The 15,366-nt window shown below is 40.9% G+C and overlaps 1 protein-coding gene across 1 annotated transcript in view; it reads right to left on the bottom strand.

The window, feature by feature from the left end:
- LOC149212144 (serine hydroxymethyltransferase 1, mitochondrial-like) overlaps nucleotides 1-15,366 on the bottom strand; it is a 207,913-nt gene that overhangs the window by 63,871 nt on the left and 128,676 nt on the right. Inside the window, exon 7 of the mRNA XM_089391734.1 lies at nucleotides 5,255-5,347. Within this exon, the coding sequence (XP_089247860.1) occupies nucleotides 5,255-5,347 (93 nt within the window). The remainder of the gene's footprint in view (nucleotides 1-5,254; nucleotides 5,348-15,366) is intronic.

Here is a 15,366-nt window from a genome sequence, read left to right as displayed (position 1 = left end):
CACCTTTCAGTGATTCCGTGGTATTTGGTGGAGGTGAAAAGTACACTGTAGCTGGCAGGGGTACAGTTCAAATTCAGTCTGGTGGACGCACACTCATATTTCTGAATGTATACTATGTTCCCGGTATGGAGATTAATCTGCTATCTGTCAGCCAGATTATGAGGAATTCTCCTCAGCTTGATGTTGTGTTCAGTGCACACAAGTGCTCCATCATTGACAGGGAGACCAGTCTAACAGTTGTTGTTGGCCTAGAGGACCATGGTCTATACAGGCTACTTGACACAGGTGACTCTCCAGAAGTGGCTCTAGCAGCACGTGTCTCTCCCATCAGCACTCTATGGCATCAGCGATATGGGCATCTAAATATGCAGTATCTCTCTCAGCTCTCTCGGGAGGGACTTGTGTCAGGATTACCTGATATTCAGACTCAACAGTTGGGGGTATGCAGCGCCTGTCAAGCGGGAAAGCAACATCGGTCGTCATTTAAAAATGGAGAATCTTGGCGCGCATCTAAGGTACTTCAGTTACTTCATGCTGATATTTGTGGTCCTATGAATACAGCTTCTATCACTGCTTGCAAATATTTTTTACTTATTGTAGATGACTTCAGTAGAAAGATGTGGGTGTATTTTTTAAAAAATAAATCTGATGCTCTCAGTACCTTTCAGAAGTTTAAAACCTTAGTTGAAAAAGAATCTGGTTGTAATATCATAACCCTTAGGACCGACAATGGGGGGGAATTTTGTTCCTCAGCTTTTGCCAACTTCTGTGATATTCATGGCATCAAACATCAATTAACCACCCCTTACACTCCCCAGCAGAACAGTGTTGTCGAGCGTCGCAACCGCACGATTGTTGAAATGGCTCGTTCCATGTTACAACACAGGAGTGTCCCAAACAAATTCTAGGCTAAAGCAGTATTTACTGTTGTTTACCTTCTTAACCGATCACCTACTCAGGCTGTTAAAGGGAAAACTCTTGAAGAAGTTTGGTCTGGTTGTAAGCCTAAGATCAGTCACCTCAAAGTATTTGGCTCAGTTGCATATGTTTGGATTCCACCTGCTAAGCGCTCTAAGTTGGATTCCAAAAGCCAGAAACTCATGATGACAGGTTACAATGATCATCACAAGGCCTAGAGGCTGATAGATATAGCCACTGGTCGTCTTAGCTTCAGTCGAGATGTAGTATTTGATGAAGACAGATGATTCTTTCAATTTTCTTCTTCTGAGCAGCGTTCTGAGGATCAGCCTCACAATGTTCTTCTTCCGGTCGGTCCACCTGATGGGAAGGATGATGTCGCATCCGTATTTGATAATACTCTATCTGAGCTTCCTCCAGCAACTAACCCTCCCCTTGCTGCCCCTATTGCTCTTGAGTCTTCTCCACCTCCTCCTGATATTGGTTCCTCTACTCCTGATATTGGTTCTTCTACTCTTCGGCCTAAATGGTGGGCTAAAACCATTGGTGATCTCCGGGATGATGAGCTCCTTGAAGGTAGAACTTCTAGACATAAGAACAGACAACAGTCTACAGTCAATTTTGCTCTTATGGCTAACCTACACAGTATTTTTGAGCCTCAAACCTATTCAGAGGCTAAGGGTACATCTGAGTGGGAACAGGCTATGGAAGCCGAATACCAGAGTCTTCAGAAGAATCACACCTGGACACTTTCTGATCTTCCTGCCGAAAAAAAGCCCATAGGCTGCAAATGGGTGTATAAAGTGAAATACAAAGCTGATGGAACCATAGACAAGTATAAAGCTCGTCTTGTGACTCGAGGGTTCTCATAGAAGGAAGGCATCGACTATGAGGAGACTTTTGCTCCTACAGCCAAAATGAGTACCATAAGGCTTGTCCTTGCCCTAGCAGCTCAGTTCAATTGGAAAGTTCATCAGATGGATGTAAAGAGTGCTTTCCTAAATGGTGATCTCCAAGAAGAAGTCTACATGACGCAGCCTCCAGGATTCAAGGTTGTTGGTCAAGAACAGAAAGTGTGTCGGTTAGCTAAAGCAATCTATGGATTGAAACAAGCTCCTCGGGCTTGGTACATGAAAATTGATCAGTACCTGACAGATCAGGGTTTTCAGCGGAGCCCATCTTATGCAAATCTGTATATCAAGCATACTGGTGATGATATCTTGTTTGTGGTTGTCTATGTGGATGACCTTATCATTACTGGCAGCTCTGCACATTTGATCCATGGGATCAAACAAGATCTATGCAGCACTTTTGAGATGACAGACTTGGGACTTCTTCATTATTGTCTGGGGGTTGAAGTTTGGCAGACTGAAAATCAGATCTTTCTCTCTCAGTCCAAGTATGCCAAAAATCTTGTGGAAAGGTTCAAAATGCAAGATTGCAAACCGGCCACGACTCCTATGGAACCAGGGCTCAAACTTTCAGCACAGTCACCCTCTCCCCTTGTGGATGAAACTTTATTCAGGCAATTAGTGGGCAGTCTCATCTATCTTACTGTTACCAGACCCGACATCAGTTTTGCAGTAAGCTACATTTCCCGCTTCATGTCAGCTCCTAAAGCTGATCATTGGATAGCAGCAAAGCGGGTGCTACGATATGTGCGTGGTACTTCTGATTATGGTCTCTTATATACTCGCAGTTCCAATCCTATTCTCAGTGGCTACACTGACTCTGACTGGGCAGGTTCGGTTGATGACCGTAAATCTACAGCTGGGTATGTGTTTAGTCTAGGATCTGGTGCTGTTACTTGGACTAGTAAGAAGCAACAGGCAGTGGCTCTCTCCTCAACAGAAGCAGAGTATCGGGGAGCAGTTAAGGCATCCTGTGAGGCAGTTTGGCTTCGACGTATGCTTGCAGATATGCATGTTTTCCAGACCGGGCCTACTTCTTTATTTTGTGATAATCAGGGAGTGCTCAAACTTGCCAAGAATCCAGTCTTTCATGAACGAACAAAGCATGTGGAAACTCATTGCCACTACATTCGCCAGCTGGTTGAAGACGACTCAGTTCAGTTGCAATATGTTCCCACAACAGAGCAGCCCGCCGACATTTTCACCAAGCCTCTTGGTCCTGATAAATTTGTAAAATTCCGAGGGTCTATTGGTGTTGTAAATAGATTGAGCATTAAGGGAGGGTATTAGAATATTTCTATTTCTATTTAATGCTCATTCTTTTAGCTGTTGCTATTTTTATTCTTTTAGCAGTTTCTTAGATGAAACTGATTGTTTCCTTAGTCTACATAGAAACCTGATGTTTCTATTATTGTAAATATCTCTGTATTATCATTGAGCTGTTTGCTCATTCCTAATTAATTCATTCGATATTCTTTTAGTTTGATAAGAAAGTGTTAGTATGCCACTGTTGCCCAATTCATATTGTGAAAAGATTTGTTGCCATGTGATGTTATGTAATATTATGTAAATATTTTGACTAAGTCAAACTACATTAAATGAGCTCGAGGTTTGAAAAACCATGGTTTTGCCAATGGTATTTTTCTCTAGTGTAGCCCATTTAAAGGTATTCTTCTCTATTGTGAGACGTTCATCTCAGCAAAAGCTTAAAAGGCAAAAATCATAATTATGTGCAGACTCTGCGAAGTACTACACCACATTTAATTAAATCAAAGTAAACCCTAATTTCTACCACAAATATCAAAACCACAGGCAATTTTCCTAACGTATTTGGCAAAGAGAATTCCAATATATATCTATATATATATATATATATATATATATATATATAGATATATTAGTTGAAAGTTATTACCAACCAAAATCTATGTTAACTCCAGATCTACAAAGTTTCTAAATGGATTAAATCTCTTTTCACTCTAAAAGAGATTTGCACCACAATAAATTTGATCCCTCTACACATAATAAATCCAGAGTTAAAATAAATCTAAAATAAATTTATAAATTCGGTCAATATATATCAATATACTTCCAAAATAAATTCTTTCCAAAATTTAACCCAACCCACTGTACTAAAACACTTATACATAATAAACTCTACTACATGTGTGTGAAAGTATGTGACTGTAACCCCTTCGTAAGTATACAATGCTTAAAAAATAAAAACTCATATTTTGTTGTTTCTTAGATAATATGATTAATATCTTTAAAAAATTACCTATTATTTATCTTACTTATCATATTTGTAAACCATACATATAAATATAAATAAAACTAGCATCAATACATGTTAAATCCAACCATTGAAGTACCACGTACTTATCATATTTGTAAACCATACATATAAATATAAATAAAACTAGCATCAATACATGTTAAATCCAACCATTGAAGTACCACGTTGGATACCCAACCCACTATACTAGAACACTTATACATAATAAACTCTACTACATGTGTGTGAAAGTATGTGACTGTAACATCTCCGTAAGTATACAATGCTTAAAAAATAAAAACCCATATTTTGTTGTTTCTTAGATAATATCTTTAAAAAATTACCTATTATTTATCTTACTTATCATATTTGTAAACCATACATATAAATATAAATAAAACTAGCATCAATACATGTTAAATCCAACCATTGAAGTACCACGTTGGATTTAAAAAGAATAAGATTTGCACCTAGAGTTATTTTACTATTCGTATTTAAAGATTCGGGTTCATAATAGGCCTAGGCTGTTATTTAAAATGTTGCCTCACAAGTAGACATAGCCAGAAGAATATATTTTCTAAGATAGTTTCTCGAATTAGGGTCAGTTCTTAAAATGTAAATGTGTCCTCCACTCTTCCCCATAAATCAATCTACTTCAGATTTTAGAACAGTACACACTCAAAATTGAAATATGGGATGGTTTAAGGAATTCAATTTTTGTCTACGGCATATAAGAAATTAATTTTTTTGTGGCATATGCAATGTAACGGTATCTGAATTTTCCATTCTACATGCGACAGAATGGTCAAACAAAATTTAGGGTAGCTTAAACATGAAACGATGCCCTTATGTACTTTCATCAGATTGATGCCTACAACTGTTGGGCTAGGGATTACATCTTCCCCTACTGCAAGCTGCAACTGTGAAAATACCTCCAGATCTAATTTCAAAATGACCACTGTATGTAGTTTCAGATTAGAATTCATAGCTAGCATAGACATTCTCAACGATCAAACTTTTCTCTGAGAACAAAAATTATTTAATTCAGTTTCAACTTTGCCATGTCTATGCTTCCGTATTTATCTTAACCCATAGTATAACAGTTCCTGTTTGTTTGAAATGTAAAGCAAAGAAGCATTCGAGAAAATACCTGTTCATAGTCGATAATACCAGTTGATTCGTTCAATCTGTACGGCATTGTCTCAAAGTATGCCGAGACTGCGGAAATCTTTTTTGTATCCGTCTGTTCAATGAACGCACATATTTGCCATAAGAATGAAATACTTGGTAAAGGAAAAAAATATTCCAAACATGCGGTTATAATCACATACGAAGCTAATATGCAATATTCTTAGCAACTGTTAAGCTCATCAAAATATCTAACCTAGTAGATGTAATGTTGTAATTTAGTAATGAGTGTGTCAGCAAACAAACAGAAATTTTACATTTACTAACCAATATGGTTTGAATGAAACTCCGACTTAATAAAGGAATATGGTTTGAATGAAAACTCCCGACTTAATAAAGGAAAAGGGAGATCAATACTTTATGTGGAATCCTCCGACTTAATAAAGGAAAAGGGAGATCCATGCTTGATGTTGATTCCACAGAATATTCCGAATTTCTAAATGGGAGCAATAGCCCATTCTGTATCTCAAAAAACACTTCATCAGATACAACACGAATACCTGTGATAAGAGGGCATTCATTTCCATTAAAATTTTTACCTCAAAAGCTGATGTGGTTCATCATGATGTTCTCATAATATTGTTCATAAGGTCCCTTCCACATCATGACTTATGGTTGTATAATTGCAACCCTAGGAGTAACTCATCAATTGAAGCACACTTCAATAACTTTCTATAGCATTATCAAACTAAGGACCAGGGTTTTCCAACATTAGATATTGATTTTCAAAAGGAATCCTTCATTGAACATGAGGAGGATCATCGAGACGAGCTTATTGATGAAGATATTAAGGGAGATCTTGAATGGGAGCAAGATAAGGAGCTTGATGAAGAGGGTTCTTTAGAAAGTATAATTGAATATAGCCCCATTTTTTTCAAGGAAATTGTCTCTAACATTGTATATATCAAGGACCCATTAACCCCTTGATGTTCATTAGTGATTACTTGCACATCGAAGTAGGGAAGTGGGAGATCATGAGCCATCATTTTGACAAGGACCCTATCAATGATACCGATGACGATATCAATAATAACCTTGTCTTTCCTTACCTTCCTTATGATCGTGGAGGTGTATTCAAATCATCCATGGACCCTCTCATCATTCCTCGATGCACAATCATTAATGATGATGAGCCTAGGTCATTTCCCCCTTTTGAATATGGTCACGAGGAAAGAAAACTTATTTGTTGTGATCCTTCATACCAGCTATTCCTTCATCCTTCTCATCATGTTCTTGAGGACCCCATGAAGCATTACAGCACTAAAGAGACATTTGAGAAGGAACACTTGAGCTTGGTCATTGATTTCTCCATATTTAGGGTTGAGGGAATGATCCAATGGGTCCAGCTTGATTCATGTTCTTCCCATTTTTCCATGGCCCCTTTGTATGATTCAAGGTTGCATTATTTTCCCACCAGCCACAGTTGTTACCTAACATATGAGTGTCATGATTATCATTTGTGCTTTCAAACATATATCATTATTGATAATAGGGGTAAGAAATACAATCTTGACCTAATGATATGTTGGTTACATTGACTATATGACTATACTTAGCACTTGCATAATGTAGCATGCATGGTAGAGTAGGATGCATTGCATATTGATTTTGCATAGCTACTATTATCATATCACGCTCTCATGCTAGAATAGATGCATTTAGATTAGACTTGAATCATAGAATATATTTTCTTTTTTGTATGGTTTTATTATTTGATGAAAACATGGGCGATAAAAGTATGTCGAGGACACATGCTTCCAATATTGATTGTGATGTGCAAGATATAGGTTTGTGGTCCTAGAGGATTGCTAGTGTTCTCTTGAGCTCCCCATTCGAGTACATTGATCGTGCACTCTACAAATTGCTCATGTCCTAGTTGGAGCCAGATGTTATCCACCAAAAGTAGGTGACCCAATAGGAGAATTTTTCTCCTTAACATCTCTTCAACTGGAAACCAACAACCCCTAATAGCTACCAGTGTAACTGATTCATTATGCCATTTGATCTCCACTCCCTGAGCTAGTCATATGTCCCCTCACCCATCTATAAAGAGCATATGTTTGAAGGTGGGAAATCCAACCCTAAAGGCATGTTTTTCATTGTGCAATCGGGTGCATATGCTTGTTTTTACTTGGGCATACTCGGCATCGATTACTAGGTGTCTTGGAAAAAGGAAGGGTTTTGACTATAGTTTTGTTCCATCACCTTAAGGGGAGTTAATCCTCAATCGTAGACCTGTGGGATCTCCTCTATTGGCCTATGGATTTAGGAATGGAACTACTTGGAAAACCCCGATTTTGGTAGCATGGTCCCATTTTCTAATGCCATATTTTTCACTCCCCTCCACACATTACAAGACCTATTTCATCATCATTTCTCTCTGGGTCCACATGACCACTTGGTCCACAAGGCACTAGTACACCCCCTCCCCTTGTCCACATGTTTGGGTCAGACCTGGAAATGTTGCCTCGGAGGTTGATATGGCTAAAATACGTTAAAAACATATTATGCCCACAAGCAAGGAAAAAAAGAAAAGAAAATTGTAAAATGCAAAAGATGGTTGGGACATTAAAATATCACGTGGGAAAAAGCCAAACATGAGCACTACCCTTTATCATTATGGTCATCACCCTAGTTCCTAGGGCCCATGAGTGCCCCCACATCGTTAACGAACCCATGCACGTCCCAACCCCTAGTGGGCGATGAACTACCCCACCTTAAGGGAATTTCTAAGTTTAACCCATTAGAAATTCTTCTTGTACTATCTAGTTTATTTCTTCCTACTTGTTCAATTACGTAACAAGTTATTTACCATGTAAATACTGAAAATAAACACAAGTACAGTATCAACATCTATAGATCATCAACTGAAAGAAAACAAGCACACAAGTGACACAGTTATTTTTGGACCAATGTCCCCAGAAAAATCCAATGCGGAAAAACCAATGCAACTATTCAAAGGGTTTTATTATTATGCAGTTTTCAGAATACAACCAAGGTGCCAGAAATGGCTCACCCAACAGAGAATGCCCTCCGCAGTGGTACCTCTCCTCGAAGACAGATATTATGGCTGATAAATCACTGGATGAACAATCCCACAGCAACAGTTGCAGCTTCCACTGCTCTGCGTCACCCTATCCAGCTCACCAGCTCCCAGTCTGTCCCACGAAATCCTCCCAACGCTGCCTCTTGGCCTTGCATCAGCTCTGCTAGCCTCTGCGTCAACTTCTGGAGCTTCTGCGTCAACCCCTAGACCCTGTGTGTCTCACACGCTAGCCTCTCCTGGCTCTGCGTAGCCTCCAGCTGCCTCTACGTCAACCTCTCTGGGCTTTGCGATGTCTCTCTGGTACCAACTCTACCTCTCTGATATGTATTCACGCCCCTCACTGCTGATCACTGATTCTATCTCTCTTAGCAAACCCTGCTCTAAAGAAAGAATGTTTGATCATTCTGGTGTATTCTCCAACTGACCCTCAAGCCTCCTCTTATACTTTTTTCATTGGTCCATCAATAGCCGAGATTAAATCTCTAATCAACAGCTAAGATCAAATTTGGCTTGATCCATGACTTTTGGACCCTTCTAACCCAACTTTATATTAATACCCATTAATATTTTATTTTTCCTAAGTTTAGACTTAAGAACTCCATTAAAAATATTAATTATTTTAATATCTCCCAAACTGGTTAGAATCTGCCCAAACCTCTTAGCGAGGATTGTACTCTAATAATACTCCTCACTGAGGATCACCCTGATCATCCAACATCGGTCCCTGTGCTAATACTAGGCCTCCTTGCCCAACATCCTCTGCACTGCTGCATCCTGTATTGTTGCCCATGGCCCTGCCATTGCCACTGTTGCATCCGTACAACAACTCCCTTTGCATCTATGCTACTGCTGGTCCATTTTCCCAACACTGCATCCCCTTCTCCTCAAGTTGCATCGTGCTACTGCATACTGCTACTACACTGCAACTCAGTTACTGAGAAGTAAGTAACTGATCCACCGAACTCTGACATCCCTGTCAAGCTAGAGACACTCCCGATGTTGAAGCTCCCTCTACCACTAACAAGTGCTCCCTCTGCTGACCTCTGCCTCACTACAACAACTCCATGCATCTCGCACCATTGCACACCTCTTTGTGCCATCCTACAGTGGTGCAACACTCACGTGCTTCTCGCATTGTTGCATTCTTCTAGCCTCGCGCTATACCGGGATTTTGGCAATGTAGCACTCTCTACCACTCCATCTGCATTTGTCTCTACCGACATCTGCCACTCTTACTACTCTTCTTCGGGGTTCCCGTAGCAAGGTATAATCCAAGAGGTTAGGTACCTCGAGGATCCTGCCCCTCATCGCCTGTAGTCCTCCTGACTATAGCTCGATGTCTCCCCACTTCTTCTCAAGTGGCACATGAGCACTCGTGGCACAATCGTCATCGTCGTCGACTTCTTTCTGCGCCCTCGCTGGCACTGCCTTGGTCTTGGAAGCCTCTCCCTTGCTCTTCTTCTTCAGACACTGGTTCGCAAAATGACCTAGTTCCCCACAATGGAAGCACTTGACCCTGGAGAGGTCCTTCTTCTTCCACTTCTCCTGCTTTCCTGCAGATATTAGAGCTGCATCCTCTTCTTCCTCCTTCTTGATCCTGGCCCCTTTACCGCTACTCCCTGCCTTGGTCAATTGTCTGATCTCTTCTTGACGAAGAGCCACCCACAGTTCTTCCCAATCTAGAAGCTTCGACCTACCCAGTATGCTCTGGACAAACACTTCCCAATCCTCGGAAACTGCATTCAATGCGGTCCTCACCAACATCTCCTCATCCGGCGTGGATCCTATGGAAGTCAGCTGGTCCCAGATCTCCTTCAATCACCGAGGAAGATATCTATCTGCTCTCCCTTCTGCATCTGATATGACCACAACTAATTTTCAAGTAACATCTTCCTCTGCACAAAAGTATGCTGGTACAATTTCTTCAGGGCCTCCCACATCTCATTTGTCATATCTTTTTCGGTAATATGTGACACCACATGATCCTTGACCCCATCAAGCATGATGCACTTCGCTTTGGCCACCTCCTCGTACTTCTCATTTTCAGCTAGGTCAACTGGGATCGCTATTGTTTTCAAGGCGAAGTCCTTCATGCGATATCTGTCTAGAACGGACAAGATCTTGGCCTTTTAGACCACAAAGTTGGACGCTCTGTCCAGCCTATCCTGATCTCTCAGTCCATTCACAGCCATCTCGCTGCTCTTCTTTTGACTCCTCCGAGTCTCTCTACTTCCCTCCTGCTAGTCCTCTGTTCAACTCCAGCTGAGTCTCTCAACTTCCCATCTAGAATTTCTCGCTTTGACTCCCTCTAAGTCTTGATTTCCCTTCTAGAAATCCCTCTACCAATGTCGAGACGCCCCACTCGGATCGTCTGTGCAACTGCACCGTTGATCCAAATTCCTTGCCTAGAAATCTGCCTTGGCAGCAACTCCCTCCTCCTTGGTCTTGACCTGTTAGGTATTGTTCTGACCACAGTACCCCATCAGCTTCGCTCTGCAAATTACCCACAGCATCCTATGCCCCAGCAACTGAAGGATTGAGCCACTTGGCTCTACGCAATCCCGACACCGGAAAATCATCTCCCCCAACCGTGTCAGCCCTTCTTGCCTCTGCGTGAGCCTGATTCTGCCTCTCTTGGCCTCTGCATTGCCTCTCTCTGTGCTAGAATGATCCTTTCTCTATAGCCTTCTGCAATGCTCAATTTTGTCACTCGGGACAGTTGATTCTATTGCTAATGCTCTGCTCAGCTAATGCCTTCAGTTATCCTGTGATCTGCAACCACCCTCTGATACCATGTTGGAATTTCTAAGTTTAACCCGTTAGAAATTCTTCCTGTAGTATCTAGTTTATTTCTTCCTACATGTTCAATTACTTAACAAGTTATTTACCATGTAAATATTGAAAATAAACACAAGTACAGTATCAACATCTATAGATCATCAACTAAAAGAAAACAAGCACACAAATGACACCATTATTTTTGGAACAATGTCCCCAGAAAAACCCAATGTGGGAAAACCGGTGCAAATATTCAGAGGGTTTTTATTATTGTGCAGTTTTCAGAATACAACCAGGGTGCCAGAAATGGCTCACCCAATAAAGAATGCCTTAGGTAGTAGTACCTCTCCTCGGAGACAGATATTCCAGCTGATAAATCAGCGGATGAATGATCCCACAACAACAATTGCAACTTCCACTGCTCTGCGTCACTCTGATAGGGACTGTGTCACCTTATTCGGCTCACCAGCTCCCAGCCTGTCCCACGAAATCCTCCCAGCGCTGCCTCTTGGCCCTGTGTCAGCTTCTAGAGCTTTTGCATCAACCCCTAGACCCTCTGTGTCTCACATGCTGGCCTCTCCTGGCTCTGCGCAGCTCCTCGCTACCTCTACGTAGCCTCCAACTACCTCTGAGTCAACCTCTCTGGGCTTTGCGTTGTCTCTCTGGTACCAACTCTGCCTCTCTGCTATGTATTCACTGCCCTTTGCTGCTGATCACTGATTCTATCTCTCTTAGCAAACCCCGCTCTAGATAATAGAATGATTGATTACTCTAGTGTATTCTCCAACTGACCCTCAAGCCTCCTCTTATACTCTTCTCGTTGGTACATCAACGGCTGAGATTAAATCTCTAATCAACAGCGAAAATTAGATTTGGTTTGATCCATAACTTTTGGACCCTTCTAACCCAATTTTATATTAATACCCATTAATATTTTATTTTTCCTAAGTTTAGACTTAAGAACTCCATCAAAAATATTAATTATTTTAATATCTCCCTAATTGTTTAGAATCTTCCCAAACCATTTCTGGGTCTTGGAGATCTCATGTGCTTTAGCCTCTCCACCAATTTTCATGGCTACAGCACATCCGATGCTACCCCAAATCAACATAATAACTGCTTATATCACACACACCATGCTCTCATCTCTTGGAGCCCCAAGCAATAATATAAAGAAAAATCAAATAAAAGGGAAACGGCTAATGAAGAAGGGTGGAAAAACAAAGGTTGGGGTAGCTCATGTATCCATGATTACACCCTCCTACATTGATACACCCAAGTATGTGGACATCCCTCATCATTACCATCTTTGAACCCTTGGCATTTGGCTTTGAGACCCTTGTGTCTCCATCCATCTCATCATTATTCACATGACCCCTATCAATTGAATGATGTACCTTGGACCTAACTTTCCCCTTAGAGGCTAGGAACACCTAATATGGTAGTTTATTAGCCACTCCTACCTAGGGAGGTAACACTATTATGAGATTAAAGCCCCAAATTTGGAAGGGAAGCCCACTATGAAGTCTCAATGTGCCCTTGATTAATAAGTTTGATTAACTTAGATGCATTAATGAATTATTGTACTTGATGGTGAACAAGCACATTAGATCTTATATGTAATTGACAAGCGGTTTCATCATTGGCTGAGAAACTTAATTGGGGCCCAATCCCACTAGAGGTTCATATTGACACCCCTAAGTGAAGTGTAGAGAGTCTTGAGACTCCATCATGTGTTAGAGCATCATTCCATGTCATGGGCACCTTTAGCACCCTCAAAAATCTATGCATTGCCCCACATTATTAGCAAAATGATGCGCTTGGACCAATGTGTCCCGACCGGCTTAGCATATTATGGTAATTGATCCAAGGCCCAGAGGAGGTTTGTCTCACCCTTGAGACATGGGAGGGTAAGCACCATCATCAGATCCCTCTTTTGGGGCATTATACAAGCCATTATGTCATTTGGAGACCCATGAGACTAACATTTGTGCCCCAAACTTATTTTAGGGCCCCACGTGATGACTTGCATGGAGACCAAGGGGCCATCCCCTTGTTCGAGATTTATGGAGCCCTCTCTCACATTTTGGCACAAAGAGAACTCGATGTGACCCTCCAATGGCCCTACATCAGCATGACATCATCAATTCGTCTAACATTTGGCTGGATAATTCATAATTTATGAAAGCTATTTGGTTGGCTTGTGACCAAGGCTTGTATTTCGCACATTTTTATAATGTTTAGGGGGGCCTAGGCTAATAATTCGACTTGGTGAGACACATATAAATAGAACTCACCTTCATTTTTATTTGATCATCATCACAATTGGATTAGTTCTATTGTAAAAAAACTCGCACTTTTTCTTTGGAGCTATTGGACTCTTTTGATGCATTTTGATGTGTGGAAGATGATTCACTTTTCTTCTTGAGCTTCTTCTTGAATGATGGATGGGCATGTCTCTTTGTAAGTGCTCAATGTTGATGGAATTTTTTTCTTTGAAAATTGTTTAATGTATGGAATTGTTGCTCTAGAATTTGCGAATTTGTGCCCTAATTGTTAAAGATTAAATTTGGAAAGTTTTTCTAGTAACGTTTTGCATATGTTATCCAATGTAAGGCATGTAATGAATGTTCCTAGTGAATGGATGTCTTTGTATTCTTCATGAAACTCCATTATATCTTGAAGAGGGTAAATGTTTCAAATTGGTAGCTAGGACATCGATTTCGAGCCTCCTTTAAAGAAGATGTTTTATCTTATCTTAGGCATCTCAAGACTCCAGTGCCCAAAGGACTAGGCACTAGTCCAAGGATTTTGGTGATCAAACTCCTCTTTCTCCATATTTTCTCCTCCTAAATTTTGGTCCCCTAAAGGTAGTGTGGAAATATAGGGCTTGTAACAAAAATTTAAGGAGGTGATTTTTCGGGAGTCTGAGGGTCCAGACATCAAGCTTAGGGTCTAGGCTACCTATGCTACAAGTTTGGTGGGCATTGACCTGAGTTTCATCCATAAAATCTCTTGCCCTAGGTGCTACTACAAGAGAGAAAACCTAGGTCTTTCTCTCTCACCTTGGGGACTTCCTTGAGGGTTGTATAAGCTTAGTATTCATTGGAATAAATCATAAGAAACCCTTTTTTTCTCTCGGGCCTTAACCTTGTGAATACCTATTACCATCGAGAAACCCCAAAACCATAGGTCTCATGCCTTCTTTTATAGGGTTTTTCTTAGAAAGAGGTCTACTTCTTTGAAGCCTCGTACCTTTATTAAGCATCTCTTCAAAAGAGCTCTAGCTCCATCACCTTGAAGCTTCAAACCTAGAATATCTATTATAGGTGATCATAACCATATCAGGACTCCTCCCATAGTTGAAAGTCCGTAAAGAGCAAGGGACCTTGGTTTTGGTGAGAGTGGGCCATTTTCCTTGTTACTTACCACTAGTGGGTGACCCTTATAGGAGATTTTTTTTTCCCTAGATTTGTCTTCAACCAACAGTCACTTGCAACCACCAAATACCTCGATGTACCCCTATTCTCCACCACCTGAGCCAACCATTATTTTCCCTCGCCCATCTGTTATGATCGTATGTTTGAAGGTGGGTCTTTCAATCCCAAAGGTATGGTTTTCCATTATGTAATTGGGTGTTTTTGCTTGCTTTCCTTGGACATATATGGACATGGATTAGTGGGGGAATTCAATGGAAAGAATGGACTTGGATTCTACTCTTGTTCCCTTGTCCCGACTTGGTGGTTAATCTTGTATCCTAGTCTTGTGGCATCTCCTCTATTGGCTACTAGCTTTAGGAGTGGCACTATTTGGGAAACCCTGATTTAGGTTGTGTGGTCCCGCATTTCAACACCATATATCTCACTCCCTCTCGCTCATTATAACCCCTTTTCCCATCTAGGTCCACACTTGTCAATTGGGTCCACAAGGAGTTAGCCTCCCCATCCCCTTGTCCACACTTTGTGTCGGGCATGGAATGATGCCCCAAAGCTTGATGCAACTAAAAGAAAGTTAAAAGCATAATTTGGCCACTTACAACAGGAAATGTACCATAAAATGAAAAATATGATGGGGATATACAAATTTAGCGTGTGGGAAAAATCCAAACATGAGCTCTACCCATTATGACCATCCCCCTGGTTCCTAGGGCCCCTATGAGTGCCCCCTACATCATTTAGCAACCAATGATTGTCCCAATCCTTGGTGGGCAATGAATTGCCCAACCTTAAGAGGGTGTCCATTGTTTTATC

The sequence above is a fragment of the Pinus tabuliformis genome, chromosome 1_1 (genome assembly GCF_031772625.1).
Source record: "Pinus tabuliformis cultivar Carrire ecotype Pingquan chromosome 1_1, CPIR1, whole genome shotgun sequence".
Classification (NCBI taxonomy): domain Eukaryota; kingdom Viridiplantae; phylum Streptophyta; class Pinopsida; order Pinales; family Pinaceae; genus Pinus; species Pinus tabuliformis.
Note: the sequence above shows the minus strand (reverse complement) of the source record. Positions and strands in the feature narration are given on the sequence as shown.